We start from the raw sequence: 16,520 nt of genomic DNA, 5'->3' as shown, positions 1-16,520 counted from the left end.
GTTGTATGCATTGTCACCATTGTCTGATCTTCTAGATTCACTAAAACTGATCACAAAGCAAAAGAAAGGAGCAGAAAATTGGGAATAAGCGAGAAGAAGAAAGGAATAAGCGGGCGCCTATGCTAAAACTAATGAATATTATTAGTTTTGCTACTTATCTGTTAGCCAGTACACATACTTAAGAATTATGATCCACAGGTACGAGGTTGAAGCAACTGAGACGAGTCAGAGATAGACAGAATTTGGGCTGTATATTTGCACATTGGGGTGGAAGGGGTCAAGTATAGCGGGACTGCATGCAAAATGTAACCTAACCAAAATACCAATACTTATGAAAATATAGCTACCATTTAGTTTTCCACTAAGCTAAAGCTAATTGTCTCCGTATGCAAACAGCAGCAATCCGGTTGTCGTCTGACATCATCAATCCAATTTCTCGAGTGGGACATCTCTTGCTTGACTTACTAACTTAAGGCTCCTGTCGCGTTGACGGTGGCGTAGAGACCTTCGTAACTGCTCCACCAGGCTGACAGATCTAAGAGTAAGGCTTCATAGACAGCAATACTATCAGGGTTGCCACCACGGTCAGTTTCTAAAGTGCCACGTTTGCCCATATTTGCGTGCTACGCAGTGATTTTAGGGGCTATAGTCAAAAAAATTACTGTAATAGTGCTAATTAGAGCACCTTCGTGCTATTTAAGCACTTTTTTTAGAAACCCTGAGCGGTGCTACAGTGCTACACATAATAAATAGTGCTAAAATAGCGCTGTCGTGCTACAGGTGGCAACCCAAGATGCTAGGTATCTCCAGCAGTTTATTGAGGCTCTCTTTCCAGCTTATCCGGGGTCTGCCCCTCGGGCGCGACCAGCCATGAGCTTTAGTGTTGAAATTGTAGATTATTCAGCTGCGATTTTCGGCATACGTAGGAAGTGCCCGAACCACCTCTTAATACGCTCCGCTAATTTGACGTAGAATGACACTTGGGATGTGAGTGCCGGCAACCTTGCATTGCCTACAAAATCATCTTATCGAAGTCCTTCAGTCCAACGGATTTGATGCAAAAAAAAAAGACTCATTAAGAAATTAAGGAAAATTAAAGATTAATTTTCCTAGATTAATTTAGGAACAGGCTATAACTCAAATTATTTGTTTAGTTTTGTTTTCTTGTTTTTTTCTGTTTTGTAAAATGTAGACGAAATTAACCTAACTATTGAGAGATAAGTGCCTTCTGCGTTTAATGGATTAATAACCAGTGGGTTACTGATCCAGTGGGTTATTTAATAACTATTGTTTGTATTTTATAAATTCTCGATTTGAAGATACTTATTGCGCTGCGCAAACCTAACATTAACTGAACTTTTCAGACTCCCGTTTGACCAAGTCAAATTTGTATGTTTTTACTTGTATTGCTATCAAAATTTGTATGTTTTTACTTATATTGCTATCAAATTTCCAAAAAAAGGATTAATATTAAGAAATAGCAAAAGTATTTTGTCCTTTAGGGTCGCTCTACGAAAAATGGTTTGATTACTAATACTTCTGGCTCAAAGCCTGCCTCGTGTGATATTATTCACATTATACCAAGTTGAAGCAACCATATGCAGCTATATGCTGTAATTTGCATTTTTATTGTATAGATCCAAAGAGTATGAGTAACTTACAAGAGTGGAAAACTGGCGCTAGTGTCGACAAAAAACTCAATGCCATCTAGCATTTGGTGACACTTGGCATTTTTTCTCAGTGTAATACCAATTTCTGAAATTTGGTAAAACCACTTTAGTAATAAGTGTCTGATCTCAGTTCCTGGCAAAAAAGAATTATTTAAAGCTTGAAAAAACGCCAAATGTCTCCAAATACAAGATGGTGTTGAGTTTTTTTGTTGACACTAGTACCAGGTTCCACCCTTACAAGTTATCTATACTCTTTGGTATATATCTTTGAAGACATTTTTTTTTTTTTTTTTTTTTTTTTTTTTTTTTTTTTTTTGAAAGGAGACAGGGCCTTTTTCTGCTCTCTTGTCAAATAAGAAATGTAATATAAACCCTTTTGCTCAGAGTACGACGAAATTCTTAAGAAAAAGAAAAATCCCAACTTTCACTAGAAATTCCACTCCTTTTCTCCTGTACACGAAGAGAGTTTTTACGTATTATTTTATCGTTGTTATTATCATCGTTGAACAAGCTTTGTTTCACACTTAGTCACGATCATCTGTATCCCCAAGATGTTTTCCATTTTCTATGTAAGATCGCCACAGTGATATACGCAAATTGCCTAATACGGCATGAATAGTCCATTCCGCAAAAGAAGAAACCCTCAATAAAATAATTCCAAATGAAGAGTCTGAGGAAGAAAAATATTATGAAGAGTACTTTTATCATTTTTATCATCATTGGTGCCTCCATAGAAAGATGTTTTTATGTAAATTTCAATGGGAAAGCTGGTAGAATTAGGCGGGTATCCCATACAACTGATGGTAAACTTGAAATAATTGAAAGGTTTCTTGGAAGAGAAAACATCATCCGCGAAGTAAATTGCCAGAAGAAAAACGTTGGCGAAGTAAATTGCCAGACGAAAAACAAATAAACTAAGATTAATTCGAATATTGCATTAAATTGTTTGAATGATATAGATTTATCGTGCCTAACACATGCGTATCATCCAATTTTTCAGCTTAAACTGACTTATCGCTTATCATCGCTTTCATTGTCCAGACTCGAACAACGCATTGCCTTGTAAGCGAGGCGTTATGTGTTCTAATGATACAGTATTGAAATATTAGCCTTTTTATTATGAAATTGTAGATACTTTCACTTTTTTCACGTTACAAAACGTTGGTTCATCGTGGAATTGAAAATACGGTAGCATGCTTAGCTCCAGGAGGGTCTTGCAATGGATTGATCGGTGATCGGCATCCACTCTCGATCCTAGTGTTTGCCATGTTTCATGACTCCTCCTAATGGCTCCACGTAGGACATGGTTGTAGATTACCTGGTTCTTCCTTGACCGAAGGACTTGCTCCGATATCTCGTCGTCACTCATCAGGGTGCCATAGCGGGCTGTCGAAGTTTCGGGAGCGTCTGTATTTGATGGCATTTTATACGGGTGACCAGTTTCCTGCTGCGGATGGTGTCATTGCTGACTCTTTCATATTGACTGATCTTCAAAATCCATAAGTTGGAATTGGGAAAGTTCCTCAAAATGTTTGTTTCAAATTTTTCTCTAAAATACCGTAATCTTTGTTTCAGTTCTTTGTCCTCCCAATGGCCCAGCAATTAGCCTACTGTGTTATATTTTTTTCGTGCTTTTGTTTCAAAATGTTCTGACTCTTTAATTTGTTATGCTATTATGTATAACTAGATTATTCTGGAATTGACGTTTCAGATTTCCCTTTAAAATGTCACATTCTTGTTTTTTTTTTTTTTTTTTTTTTTTTTTTTTTTTTTTTTTTTTTTTTTTTTTTTTTTTTTTTTCAGATTTCTCCCAGTGGCCTATCTTGTTATATTTTTATCATGTTTTTATTTCACAGTCTTCTGATTCTTCTGTTAATGGACTTCATAGAACTATTGATTAAAAGAAATTGCTTTCCTCTTTTCTTTTTTTTTTTTTTTTCATTTTTTCGAACTAGGCCTTTAATATGGACCAAAGAGTGAAAATGTAACTTGAAACGAACAAAATTATTGATACACCTTATGCAACATATATATATATATATATATATCTATATATATATAAAAATAAGTTGTCTGTGTGTGTGTGTGTGTGTGTGTGTGTGTGTGTCTGTCGAGTGACGTCATGTTTGTGTGTCGACTGACGTCATGTTTGTCGACTGACGAAATTACAGACCGGGACATTGGGACAAAAATGACGACCGGGACACCGGGACATAGGGAATATAAATGACGACCGGGACACTCAAAGAGAAAGCGACCGGGACACAAGGAATGTTCGATTAGCAATCACCATCAACAAAGCACCGGGACACAAATGACGACCGGGACACACGGAATATAAATGACGACCGAGACACTGAAAGATAAATTACAGACCGGGACACCGGAACACAAATGACGACCGGGACAAAAATGACGACCGGGACACCGGAAAGCTAAAAAACTAAAAAAAAGGTAAAAAACTAAAAACTAAAACAGAAAAAAAAACTAAAAAAACTAAATTTTATTAAGTTTATTTAGTAAAAACTACAAAATAAACTAAAAAGAAAAGAAAACTAAAAACTAATAAAAAAACTAAAAAAACTAAAAACTGAAAAAGAAAAAAAAACTAAAAAAAAGGAAAAAAACTGAAAAATAAAGAAGAAAAAGAAAACTAAAAGCCGGGACACAGGGAATATAAATGAAGACCGGGACACTCAAAGAAAAACTACAGACCAGGACACCGGGACACAAATGACGACCGGGACACAGGGAATATAAATGACGACCGGGACGCTCAAAGAGAAATTACAGACTGGGACACTGGGACACAAATGACGACCGGGATACTGGGAATATAAATGACGCCCGGGACACAACTACAACGGGGATGCCGGGGGCACAGGGGGATATATAAATGACGACGGGGACACAGGGAATGTTCGATTAGCAATCACCATCAACAAAGCTCAAGGGCAATCATTAGAATAATGAGGTATAGATCTGAATACGGATTGTTTTTCCCATGGACAATTTTATGTTGCATGTTCAAGAGTCGGTAAACCTGACAATCTTTTTATGTGCAGAGCCAATGGGACATCGAAGAATGTTGTATATTCGCAAGTTTTACGTAGTTAAAAACATATATATATATATCTATAACGAAAAGAGAAATCTTTTTTCTTTGATCTATATTCACAGGTGGGACACAGGGACACAACTACAATGGCGCGTAACTAATATGGCGCGGCGCGTAACGACTTAAGCGCGCGGGGGGGGGCTTGGGGGGGGCGAAGCGCCCCCACCAACTAGGTGTTGGGGTGGCGCGAAGCGCTACCCCAAAAGCTAGTATATATATATATATATATATATATATATATATATATATATATATATATATATATATATATATATATATATATATATATATATATATAAATAAATAAACTAGCGTAAGCAAACCAACATATTTCCCTATATTTAAGAGATTTTGCAAAATCAGCGTTTTACGGAAAATACAAAAACAATTTAAAATTTTCTGTCCAGGATGTTTGTATATGGTAAAACTTCGCTTAATTGGGCACAACTTTTGCAAGTTGAGCCTAGTTCAAAGAATGTCTCTTTCTAGTTGTGAAATGGATAGTTTATGATTATTCGTAGACTAGTTTGTCATTTTCTGCAGGCTGCGTAATTGCTTTTTCGCTCCTAATACAACATTATTGGTTATTAGGCGGGGTTTTGTGTTTTCAGTGAAGTGCTAGTTTTGCATTATCCAACAAATTTAGGGAAATGTCTTCAGTCGGCGTATTGGTAGTTTGGGACTAGTTTATAGACATGAGCTGCGTAGGGTGCGAAGCAATAATTTTTTTTTCGTTTATAGTTTCAACTTGGCTCTATAATTTCATCGCAATTTTTTATGAATAGTTGTTGCTTGTTTTTGGGTTTCAAAAGAACATAAGTTTTGATTAATAAACTTGAGTATCACTATTTGTAATAGCTTGAAAAAGTAGAATGAGTAATACAACACTTGTTTAAATTTTTAAAAAAATGGGAGCATTAAACTTATTTATTGTTATATTATGTCTGAAGCTTCAGGAGCATTGCTTGGAGGGGTGGGAAGGAGGAAAATTAAAAGTATTCTTCCGCCATCCGCTAGCTTACTTACAATATTGGATATTAATTTTACTGCTGTCCCGTAGAAAAAAAATGGTAACAAAATATTTGTTGCTGAGAATTCTCAGAACAGCATTAATTGGGTGGAAAATGTAGAAAAACACAAGCTAAAAAAAAAAATCAGCATAGCCGATTAGACTAGCCTGTCCCTAAAGATATACCTCTGGTTCTACTCTGGAAAAAAAAGGAAGAAAAGGGCCAAAAACGACAGTCGTGCCAACCGAGCTATAATAGAATTTTCCACAATTCTCAAGATGAGTGACGACCATGAACCTCTAGTTTATGGTTTTCAACCATGAAAAATCGATTGAATATATTAGAATTTGGGCTCTCTTGATAGTTGGTCCTCTTTTGGCGAAATTGATGGTTTTGAGAAGAAAATGGCTTCGTTTTGTGGTTCGATTTCTTCCGTTATTTAAAAATGGCACTGAATATCTGAATTTCCATTCAGATGAAATATTCAATATTCTACAGCCATTGATCCAATACGATCACCTTTGGTGAAAAAGAGTTGGGGGTTGTGGGTCTTGGCTGTTTTAGACAACAATGGTGCCAATGCTATACATAACGTTTTAGCGTTTAAGTCTCTTTCAAAATTCTCGAATTTTTTTTTTCATTGTTGCAAACAGTTGTTCTGTTGAATCTGAAAAATATTTATTATTTCTAAGTCGGTGACAGTTGTAAAAAATTTTACGTATTTACACTTTCGGTTACTATGGACTGGGGTCCGCTCTTTACTGGTTTGCTGCTATTGCTGTAACTATGATTGAGCAAATTGGAACCTGAGTGTTTCGATTCTGAAGTGAAAAAAGCTAATTCGATTAATTTAGCTTCTGAATGGCTCGCTTTTTCTTAAATGATTAGGTAATATATTTTCATAGATAAACAATCCCATGATAGGCTATGCTGGAATCGTTCGCCAACTTTTCTTGTGGCAGCGTTCTATTAGAATTAGAGATTAATTAAATTGTTCAGAAGCTAAATTGAACAACTCCATAAAACAGCCCACGGATAAATAAGAAAAGAAGATACATTACTAGTTGAAATTCCAATGGAAAATAGCCACGATTTATTGACTACTTTTGTGTCTGAGAATGGTTTGTGTGTATAAATGAATATAAATACGGATTTGTTTCACGAGCACATAAAAATTATATGGTTTCATTGTGTATTTGAGTAGTATTAGTGTTTTATTGCTATAACGATATGGCCTTAGAGTTTTTCAGTTATCTTATAGTACCTGCCATCGTTTATGAATAGTAACTGTCATTGTGGAATGTAGCTGAATATTTTCGGATTCAGATTTGGGCTTGTGAATTCAGTTGTGTTATTTTTAGATTCAGTTATGCTGCATGGATGTCCTGAACTCGTTTCTTTTTTTAATTCATAAAGTCAAGTCGTCTCTTTCTTTGGTCGAGCTCTATTCCGTTTCTATTTCTACGCCTTTTTCTACCCAATAAGTTTGTGCTTTGTTTTGTAGCCCAAAGTGGTGAGGTGTGATGATCCAGAACAGCACACATTGTGAATCCTTTAAATGATTTCTCGTAGCAATTCCTTAATATTTCTCTCCTTGTCATTGTTTCCTACTTAAAGAGAAAAAATGCTAAATTTTAAATTATTTAAAGAGACATTCAGTACCAAATAGTTTCTTCTGAATGTGGGTTGACCAATTTCATATTAAGATGGTTGGTTGTCACTTTCTTGTTTGTCACTTCCTCTTTTTTGGATCGAAAACTTCTTTTTGAATAAACTTTGTTTCCAGATAGTTTAGTTAGGTTCATTTTAGCCTTTATATTTGAACTATTTTTGTTACTTCTAAATATCTAGCTCAAGTTATTGTCATATTAACAATATATTGACAACGCCCCCCTCCCGAATCTTCAGGTTAAAAAAAACCTTCTTATTGTATTTCACATTTTTTTACATAAATTGTTAATTTCCATAACTTTTTCTAAGTTCTGCCCTCGAAAGGAACTTTACAAGTGTTCGGATGGGAGGCTAAACTGCCTTATTTTTAAGTATTACTACGAAACATTGGGTGCGAAAGGGTCGATACATATCGGAAATTTCCGATACTAAGGCGTCTATTCAGTTGATTATAATCCCCTCACCGCTCTCATCTGGATTCACTCCCTCCCGCTATTCATAAAGCAGCTGTTGACACAATTTCTCATGTTTGCCGTATTTAATTCAGTTAGCTAAAAGAAAGTAGTGATACCCATTCCCCTTAAATGTTTTTTATTTTGCTGTTGTATCCTTATTATTAAATCAGAAGAAAAATGCTTATGTTAGCTGAAAATTTATTTCTACTCAGAATTTTTATCTCATACATATATATTTTGCTTACTATTCTGTTAATACTTTTTCCAATCACATGTTCTTCCTATATGTAGAACATGAATTTTGTATTAATCTAGTTGGCAAAAATGTTGGGCAATTTCAGCAAGTTTTATTGCCTTCATAACATAGTAGTTCCATTGAGAAAATTTGCTTTGTTTTCTCATAAAAATAGATCCTTTTGTGGCCAATAAAAAGTGTCAGTGCATGTTTTAAACCTCCTCAAATCCCTCCTTTGAGCGTTGAATATTTGCTTTCCTTCTGAGCTTAGGAATTTGTGGAAAAAGAAAATGACAAAAGGCTGTTGTGATGATTGGACAGCTCCGCACTCGACTCTGTTGCTGGGGAAAGGGTCCTATTTCATTTTCATCTGAATTCCTAATGATCAACTTTGGACTAGGAATAGAAAACTCTTTATGTCGTCTTCATAGCCAAAAATTTTAAATTCTAGTTCATTCCGAAAAGTCCCTATTATAAATTGTAAGTGAATAATTGGAGGAAATGCTTGAACCATAAAATTCTTCTTGGACAATTACAAATAGACCTTGTAGCTTGGTTGCATTTTTTTTGTATTTTATCTAAAGTATATTTTATGTAGTTCTTAAAACTCCATTTTGAAACAGTCCTCATCAGTTCACACAGCCCTTCTCAAGAAAATTCAGAGAAAATGTAACACGTGGGAAAAAGATAAGGGTATTCGAACTAAAAAAAAAAACGCATTGTATTCCGATCTCAGATTCCCCCTTCTCGGTTAAGCATTTTAATCCCCTCCCCTTCATTAAGGTAAAAGCTTAAGGCCGTGAACTGATGGAACTCGAAAATTCCATGTTAAAATTGAAAATTTATATTTAAAAAGTACTCAAGTATTCATTGGCGGATGATACCGCTTTTAATATCAGGCCGTAGCTTCTTGAAGATGCTACCAAATGCTTGCTAGGGTTTTGCTCTATTTCCTCTAATTGCCTAGAAATCTTAGAAAATGTCTAGCTCTTTTTCAAAAATGTACTCTATGAATGATATTGCTTTTAGAACAAAATCGGTATTATCATGAGCAAAAGACAATAACTTGTAAGATGATTGCAACCATTTCTCAATGTATTTTCCTGTTTTCGAACGGTCCCATAGAATATTTCCAGATACCTGAAATTTTTACAAGTTTTTTGCCAGAAAGAATAGTTTCAGATCGCCCTAGAGATCACATTGACAAGCTGGTATAATTAATCTGCTATTTCCGCCAATGAATAAGTGCTATTTGTAGGGTTTTTGACTATCGACGGTCTCTAGAGAATTGAGAGACAGAATGCTACCCTAACTTCAATTTTGAATCTCGATGTTTTCAAGTTCACTTGATCACGGCCTTAACACGAGAGAGAATTCTAAAGCCAGAAGACCCTTTTACGTTACTTGGCCCCTTGTGTTTGCCACTTTCTCTTGGTTCATTTGAGTCATATTACTTCAGAAGTATAATAATGTTTGTCTGCATGAGTAACTTAAATGGATATATAGGCCTCATCTAATTCCAGACGGAGATGTATCTTTTTTGAGATTTATAATTTCAGTGATATTTTAAAGTTCATTTCTATTTCAGTGCAAATTCTTCTCACGCTGAATGTAGAACTAGTAGAGCTCCAACGCTTCAGAAAGGAGAGCTCAAGATGAAGTTTGACAAAGGAGAAAGGCTCCTACAAAAAGAGCTTTTCGAATATGTTGAAGACCCGACTGTAGAATATGCAGAGTCTGGTGTGATTAATTCGGTAAGTGCCTTTATCCTGAGACTCCTATATTAATTGTATTGATGAATATTTATTGAACAATAGTTATGACAAAATAAAGCAAGGAGAAAGACAACTAATTTCCTGAACTGGTGAAGTAACTCGTTATCCCCCCCTTCTGTTTTTGCTGGCTCTTCCTGGGCTTGGTATTCCAGCTAAACATCTGCTTAAGGTTGGGGTCCCCTGTGAAATATATGATTTTGCGACAACCCAACAGCTGTAACTCGCACCGAAAGGACTATGACCAAAAGTTTCTTATAACATAGGAAGGTCTAGCCAATTTCGAATGGCTCCGAAAAACATTTTCAACGTGTTTTTTAACCTAAAAAAAGAAGCAAATTTCAGAAACATAATGTACTTATCAGAATGACTGAAAAATGGTCATTTTATGTTGGATCGTTAAAAGCACAGGACTGCAGAAAAACAAGAAGCTAAAAACTTGAACAGGGAACACAAATATTCAGAGTAGTTTGGCTACCTATTGTCTTTGTAGATATGTGTAAATTGTTGTGCTCTTTTCGGAAATTGGGTTTCATTTACGATAAGTTTAAACGGTGTCTAAGCGGGGGATTCAAACAATCAAATCTGATAAAAACAATCATCTTGCAGTGATAGTTTTTGTCGTTTAAAGGATTTCCAAATGTAAAGAAGATAATGGAAGGGAATCTATGGGTGTGTTAGAAATATTATTCCGCAAAAAAAAATCTACAATTTTTATTAAGCCAGTTTTAAAGTTTATGGATGTAAAAATCCTAACTGCTCAAAAAAATAAATGAAGAATGCATATGTTAGGAAGGTATTTTGTTTTGTTTTCAAATTCGGCCCTTAAGGCCATACGATATCTTAAAGTATTGTCTAAAAAAGAATTTTGGACTTGATTAGTCTGTCTTGCCATAGCTTTTATAGCTTGGAAAACAATTTAAATTTCTCCGTTTTGTACTGGAGATAGAGATGTTCAGTTTTAAATAAACTTACGTTATTATTGAACGGAGCATAATTTTCTTTTTAAAGTTCAGGAAAGGGCAGTCCCACAAAATGTTCTAGCACACCTGCTCGAAAGACGCTAAAAAATAATTCAAAGGAATTACCATTTAGCAATTTAGCCGCTTTGGCAGTCCCCTATGGTGCCACCCGCTCTGATTGACAAACTCACCTACAAAAGGGAAAAAGTTAACTTTATTAGTCAAATTTCACAGTCAAAAACAAAACCTCGACAGCTTTCAATAATAGCTAGTCCCTTAGGAGATCTTGCTAATAGACCTTTTGTCTTTGAGATGGTCAGCTGACGCTATGGCTCACAAAATAATTCTCACAAAAAAAGGTTTCGTATCCCCTTAATATGTGTTGTCTTAAATAACACTGTCTTTAGAGTACCACCTTTAAAGATTGTTTTCAGTCTTTTAGGATACATGGTACTCGTAGGCCGCCTCATCATTTGCCTCATTTGCCTTTGTTAGCCGTAGTTAACCTTGTGATCTAACAATTAGTTGCCAATCAAGTTGTAATTAAGTAGGGTGGTGGTGGCCACACCTTATCAAGGCGTGCACTGATTGGTCTTCGGTTTTGACAGGGCTTGACCAATTTTACCTGAAAAGGGCTGTAAGGGTTCTGTAATAGGAACCAAATTTGTTTTCCTTGTGGATTTCCTAAAAGTGGTCAAACAAAAAAGGAAACTTTTTTTTTAGCTCTGTTTAATAGTTTTAGTGTGGAGTTAAAATTCTTTTGAACACGCTCATTTAGTCACTTTTGTAAAATGAAGAAACTATTCAAGAAAGGGTAGGAGACGGGGGTTTGGGTTCAGTCAAATTTTACAGAACAGCATCTTTATATTAATTTATCGTGAATATTTACTATCATATTCGTTTTTATTTTCATCAAAGAGTTCTTTTTCCTTTTCTTCTTCAGAAAATAAAAACTCTTTACTACACATATACTAGACACCGTTCCAATTTGATTTCCTTTTCCTTAATCTGCTGTCAACTTCCTTTACTTTTGTTCGCATATGCCAATTTGACTTTGTAAGTTGAGAAGATGAAAATTTAGTTCTCATCTTCACATAGTGTTTCTTATTAAAACGAATCCTGGATAATTAATTAATATGAGAATGTTTTCCAGCTTCGAATACCAAAGGGCATTCCTTCCGGAGGAATTACGATATCAGTAACTGGAAATCATTTTGATTACATACAAGATCCTCGGATGTATGTGGAATATCATCATATGAAGTTCTCTAGTGTAAGTTATTAAAAAAATTTTTGCTTTACCTTTTACTTTATTTGCTTTACCTTTACCTTTTGCTTGACCCTTGCTTTACCTTTACATTCAACCCTTTTCGATTTTTCAGTTCAATGCTGTAATAAAACATACTTTATTCCCTAAAAAAAAGAGATGTTAATGGACTAAAACATCGTATGCGTGTAGATACAGCTGAAGACAAAAATCACAATTTGAAACTAGATTACATATTACTACTACTACTACTACTTTTACTGCTACTGCTAATTATATTATCAACTAACTGCAGCACCAAGCCACCGAAAGGCCAGCACAGCTACGTACGCTCCTCCTCCATTCCAATCTATTCAAAGCCTCCCTCTTTACACCTTGCCAAGAAGTCCCTATTTCCCTTAAATCTTTCCTTTCGACAACCTCCCACTCCATTTGGGGACGACCTACTTTTCGGTTGGCCCTAGACGTTTGGACGACAAGAATAATGTTTGGCAATCTGTCATCCTTCATCCGCAGAACGTGTCCCAGCTATCTTATCCTTTGTGTCATTATAGCCCTACAAGCCGAATTGAAATATATTTTTTATACAGCTTATTGTTTGAGATACGGTCAGTCTGTCGGGCACCCAAAACAATCCGTTTTGTGCTTCAAAAAGCTAACAGTTGGGTTCATTTTTTATTATTTTTCCCTAGCTTGCTTTACAGACTTTGATTAATTTAGTCATTGAAAAGTTAGCTTTAAAAAGAGCCCTGGGTTAACTATCAACTGAAATAACATAAATAATGTATCTCGTAAATTTGTGTGATTCTCAGTAAAAGAATAAGAAAATAAACTATGTATAATAAAAAATTAATAGAAAAGATACTTGGGAGTGTTAGTTTGTTAGTTAGCTTTAGCATTGATAAGTTAGCTTTAAAAAGAGCCCTGAGGCAACTATCAACTGAAATAACATAAATAATGTATCTCGTAAATTTGTGTGATTTCTCGGTAAAAGAATAAGAAAATATATTATGTACAATAAAAAATTCATAGAGAAGATATTTGGGAGTGTTTAAAATACCAGTTTCTTTTACGTACTAATTCAGTGTCCAAAATGAATAACGCCAAGTTTAGGAACTGACGTGGTTGGAGGGAGATTCTTGCCGTGCCTCATCTACCTAAATATTAAGGTTATTCTTTATTATACAGTTTGTAGTTTACTTTATTATTTTTTTCGTAATCAACCCCCCCCCCTGGAAGTAAACATCTGTGTACGTGCCTGATCCATTATCTAGAATGTGTCGTAATAATGAAGAATTGACGCAATCTTATAACCTTTAAATGTCTTATTTGTCTGTGAGCAATTTTTTTTTAGTAACCCCAGGTAGCTTTAGATTACTGAGAGAGGTTGGTCAATGATCTGCCTTTTATTACCCTAGCGTTGCCATTATGGCTGAATAATTACCATTGGTAATAAAAAAAAAGATTAATTGCGCAAGTTGGACTTATGAAAACTTTTTTTTCAGAATTTGCGCATATCTTGAGGCAATCTTGTAAACTTTAGGAAATCCGGATATTGACTAGGAAACGATACCGGATAATAACAAAAAAACAACTATTTCTTAATTTGACATAAGAACTTTGCAAACAGAAAAGGAAATGACTGGTCTAGTCTTTCGAACTCTCCATAAATGTTTTCGGTCTTTCACTTGTACACTCTGCTTTACACTGACACTCCGTTTATTTATTTTTTTCTGGAAGATGGGGCAGTACGCTGCATACTTACCAAATAGGGGCAAAGGTTAGCCGTTTGCTAAAGGAGGGCGAACAAAAAAAAAGTGAAAAAAAGTGTATGGCCCAATAGTAGTCGCGTCTTTTTCAAACCTTTGTATATTGTACCCCAAAATATATTATTAAAAAAACTTTTTATGCAATTGTTTTGGGTGAATGTAATCCCTTCGTTACGTTTATAAGTTATTCCAATTCGTTCTTTTGTGTACTAACATTTTTTTTTGTTGTATAAAAATGAACAAGCGAAAAACACCACGCTTTCATTTTCTCTTGCGGTGTGCAAGTATTGCATATATTGCAGTTTTTCAAATTTCAGTACATCCTTTTATTTATTGTTTTCCTGGAGTTAGGGGACCTTTTAAACTCTTCTACTTGATGGAAGAAATAAGTAAAGATTTTGTAAATTTACATTGTTGAAAAAAAAAAAAAATTATGGAATTGTCCTTTCATTTTTCAAGAAATGGCAACTGGTCATCTGTCCTTGTTTTATGTTCTTGTACTCAAGGTCGTATCCAAGGGTGGGGTGGGGGTTAGGGGGGTTTGACCCCTCCCCTACCCTGAAATGTTTGTCCGAGTCATAAAAACGTAACAAAAATGAATGTAAATAAATTTGTAATGCATTTTTAACTTTTTTGTAAGCCCCCTTCCCCAAAAAGGATCCTTTTGTACCCCCCCCCCCCCGAAAAAGATCCTTTTATACTCCCCCCCCTGAAAAAATCCTGGATATGGCCCTTCTTACGCTGCTTTATTCTTTTTTGTTTGTTCAAGCATTTCTCTTATCTTGACTCTTCTTCTTTTAAGTCTACTTCTTTTTACGTCCCAGATACCTTTTGTCAGATGATTTTTGATGGATTGGAACAAGTTTACGTAGTTTAAGGATCGAACCTTGACCATTTTATAACATTCTGTAAATTCGCTAAAATAAAATGCACCTAAACAGAAAAAGCAATAATTTCAAATAAATAAAAACAAAAATTCGCTATTTTAATACTGAAATTTGACAGAGATAAGTTTAAAGTCTTAACTAGCGTTTGTCTATGCAAATAAAGTTTGAAATTTAAAGGTTGAACATAGAAAATGGACCTTTTACATTGAGTTTTAAAATCGACATTGCTGTTTAATGTATAGGAAATGTGAAACATGGTGAACTGTTAATTTAAAAATTAATAGGAATTCAGAAAAGAAAAAGAAAGTCTAAAATGTTCATAATACAAATTATATGTTTTTTTCTCTCTCTCCGGAACATTTCGTTATAGTAACCAAAGTTGGAGCTCATCGATGAAAACACTTTCAACATTAATTCAGCTTTTTATTATTTTTTTTTTTTTTTTTTGTAGAGCTGTACCGTCATCTCTAAAATTCGTATGGAATGCCGATCCCCAGCTGTGCCGATACCTTATGAAATACAGAAACAGCTAAACGCCGACGATCCCGAGAAACTTGACTATGGATTCCTTATGGACAATGTAACAGCTGTCCAGAAGCTATGGAAGGATAAAGGATACAGCCCATTCCTTCTCTATCCCGATCCCATCTATGAAAAATTTGACGAGGAAATAAAATATTATAAAAGTGATTATTTGACGATAAATGTAAGTATTCATAATGTTTACACATAATTCTGCGTGTGTGTAGCTAAAGCTAACCAAACCGGAGGGGGTGGTGGTGTTTTTTCAAAACTATTTGTAGGAAGGGTTTTATGGCCAAGGGTCCTAGTGATAACTTACCGAAATGCTAAGGAATGCAGTCCCTTCTGTTTCCCTTTTGTGTTTAGGATACATTTTCTAGAAAATGGAATACTAAGAGATTACATTGCAGAATAAATAATTAGGTAACAAATGTTTGTTTTTTAGCATTTTTTGTGAACAGTTGTTATTCGTAAATAATTAAAACGGATCGGTTTAGAGGGAAGTAGTCTAGGGATCTAATTACAGGTCATTAACATTATTCTGGCTCCGTTGCTAGTGGAGCAGAACCTTTACCATAAAAATTCCTTGCAAAGTTGACAAAAGAAATAAGAAATCTGATATTATTTGGCAGTTTTTCCTATGGTTGGACAAAAACGTAATTAATATGTGATATACTGGTTATTTTGCGTAATTATTCTTTTTTTCCAACTTGAACCTAGATTTTAAAAATGACAGAAAGCAAATTTTGATATTGACGAGATATTCGTAAAACCTAGTACCGTATAATGTATCGATTTTGCCCTTAAGATCCTTATTAAGTTGTTTTTTTTGTGAAAGTGGATGAAGTCTTACTTTTATTTTCAAAATATCTACACCTTGATATGAAACTTAATATGAAGCTTAATATATACACTTAATGTGAAACTTAAGCTGAAACTGAATTTGTGTCAGTGTACTTCTGAAGTGAGCTTCGGTTCATGTATTCGCTGAGATGTTTCAGTTGTCACAGAAGGGCTCCAAACATGTATGATCTTCTTTCATAGCAGCAATGCACCAATTCCTGTCTTTGTTTTTTTCTCAGCTTTTGCTGGGGAATTGTTATACATACCGCGACAAATTGCTCCTTTGAGCCAGGGACGTACCTCTGGTGTTTGGTCGCTCATACAGAAATATTAAGATTT

At 34.9% G+C, this 16,520-nt stretch overlaps 1 protein-coding gene across 2 annotated transcripts in view; it reads left to right on the top strand.

Moving 5' to 3' along the window:
- Window positions 1–16,520, top strand: part of LOC136037941 (plexin-A4-like) — a 317,250-nt gene that overhangs the window by 247,481 nt on the left and 53,249 nt on the right. For both annotated transcript variants that reach the window (XM_065720812.1, XM_065720810.1), the window contains exons 14-16: window positions 9,748–9,913; window positions 12,047–12,166; window positions 15,268–15,522. In XM_065720812.1, coding sequence (XP_065576884.1) covers window positions 9,748–9,913; window positions 12,047–12,166; window positions 15,268–15,522 — 541 coding nt within the window. The remainder of the gene's footprint in view (window positions 1–9,747; window positions 9,914–12,046; window positions 12,167–15,267; window positions 15,523–16,520) is intronic.

Source organism: Artemia franciscana, chromosome 17, assembly GCF_032884065.1.
Source record: "Artemia franciscana chromosome 17, ASM3288406v1, whole genome shotgun sequence".
NCBI classification, from domain to species: domain Eukaryota; kingdom Metazoa; phylum Arthropoda; class Branchiopoda; order Anostraca; family Artemiidae; genus Artemia; species Artemia franciscana.
The sequence above is the reverse complement of the archived record's forward strand: the minus strand, read 5'-3'. Positions and strand labels throughout refer to the sequence as shown.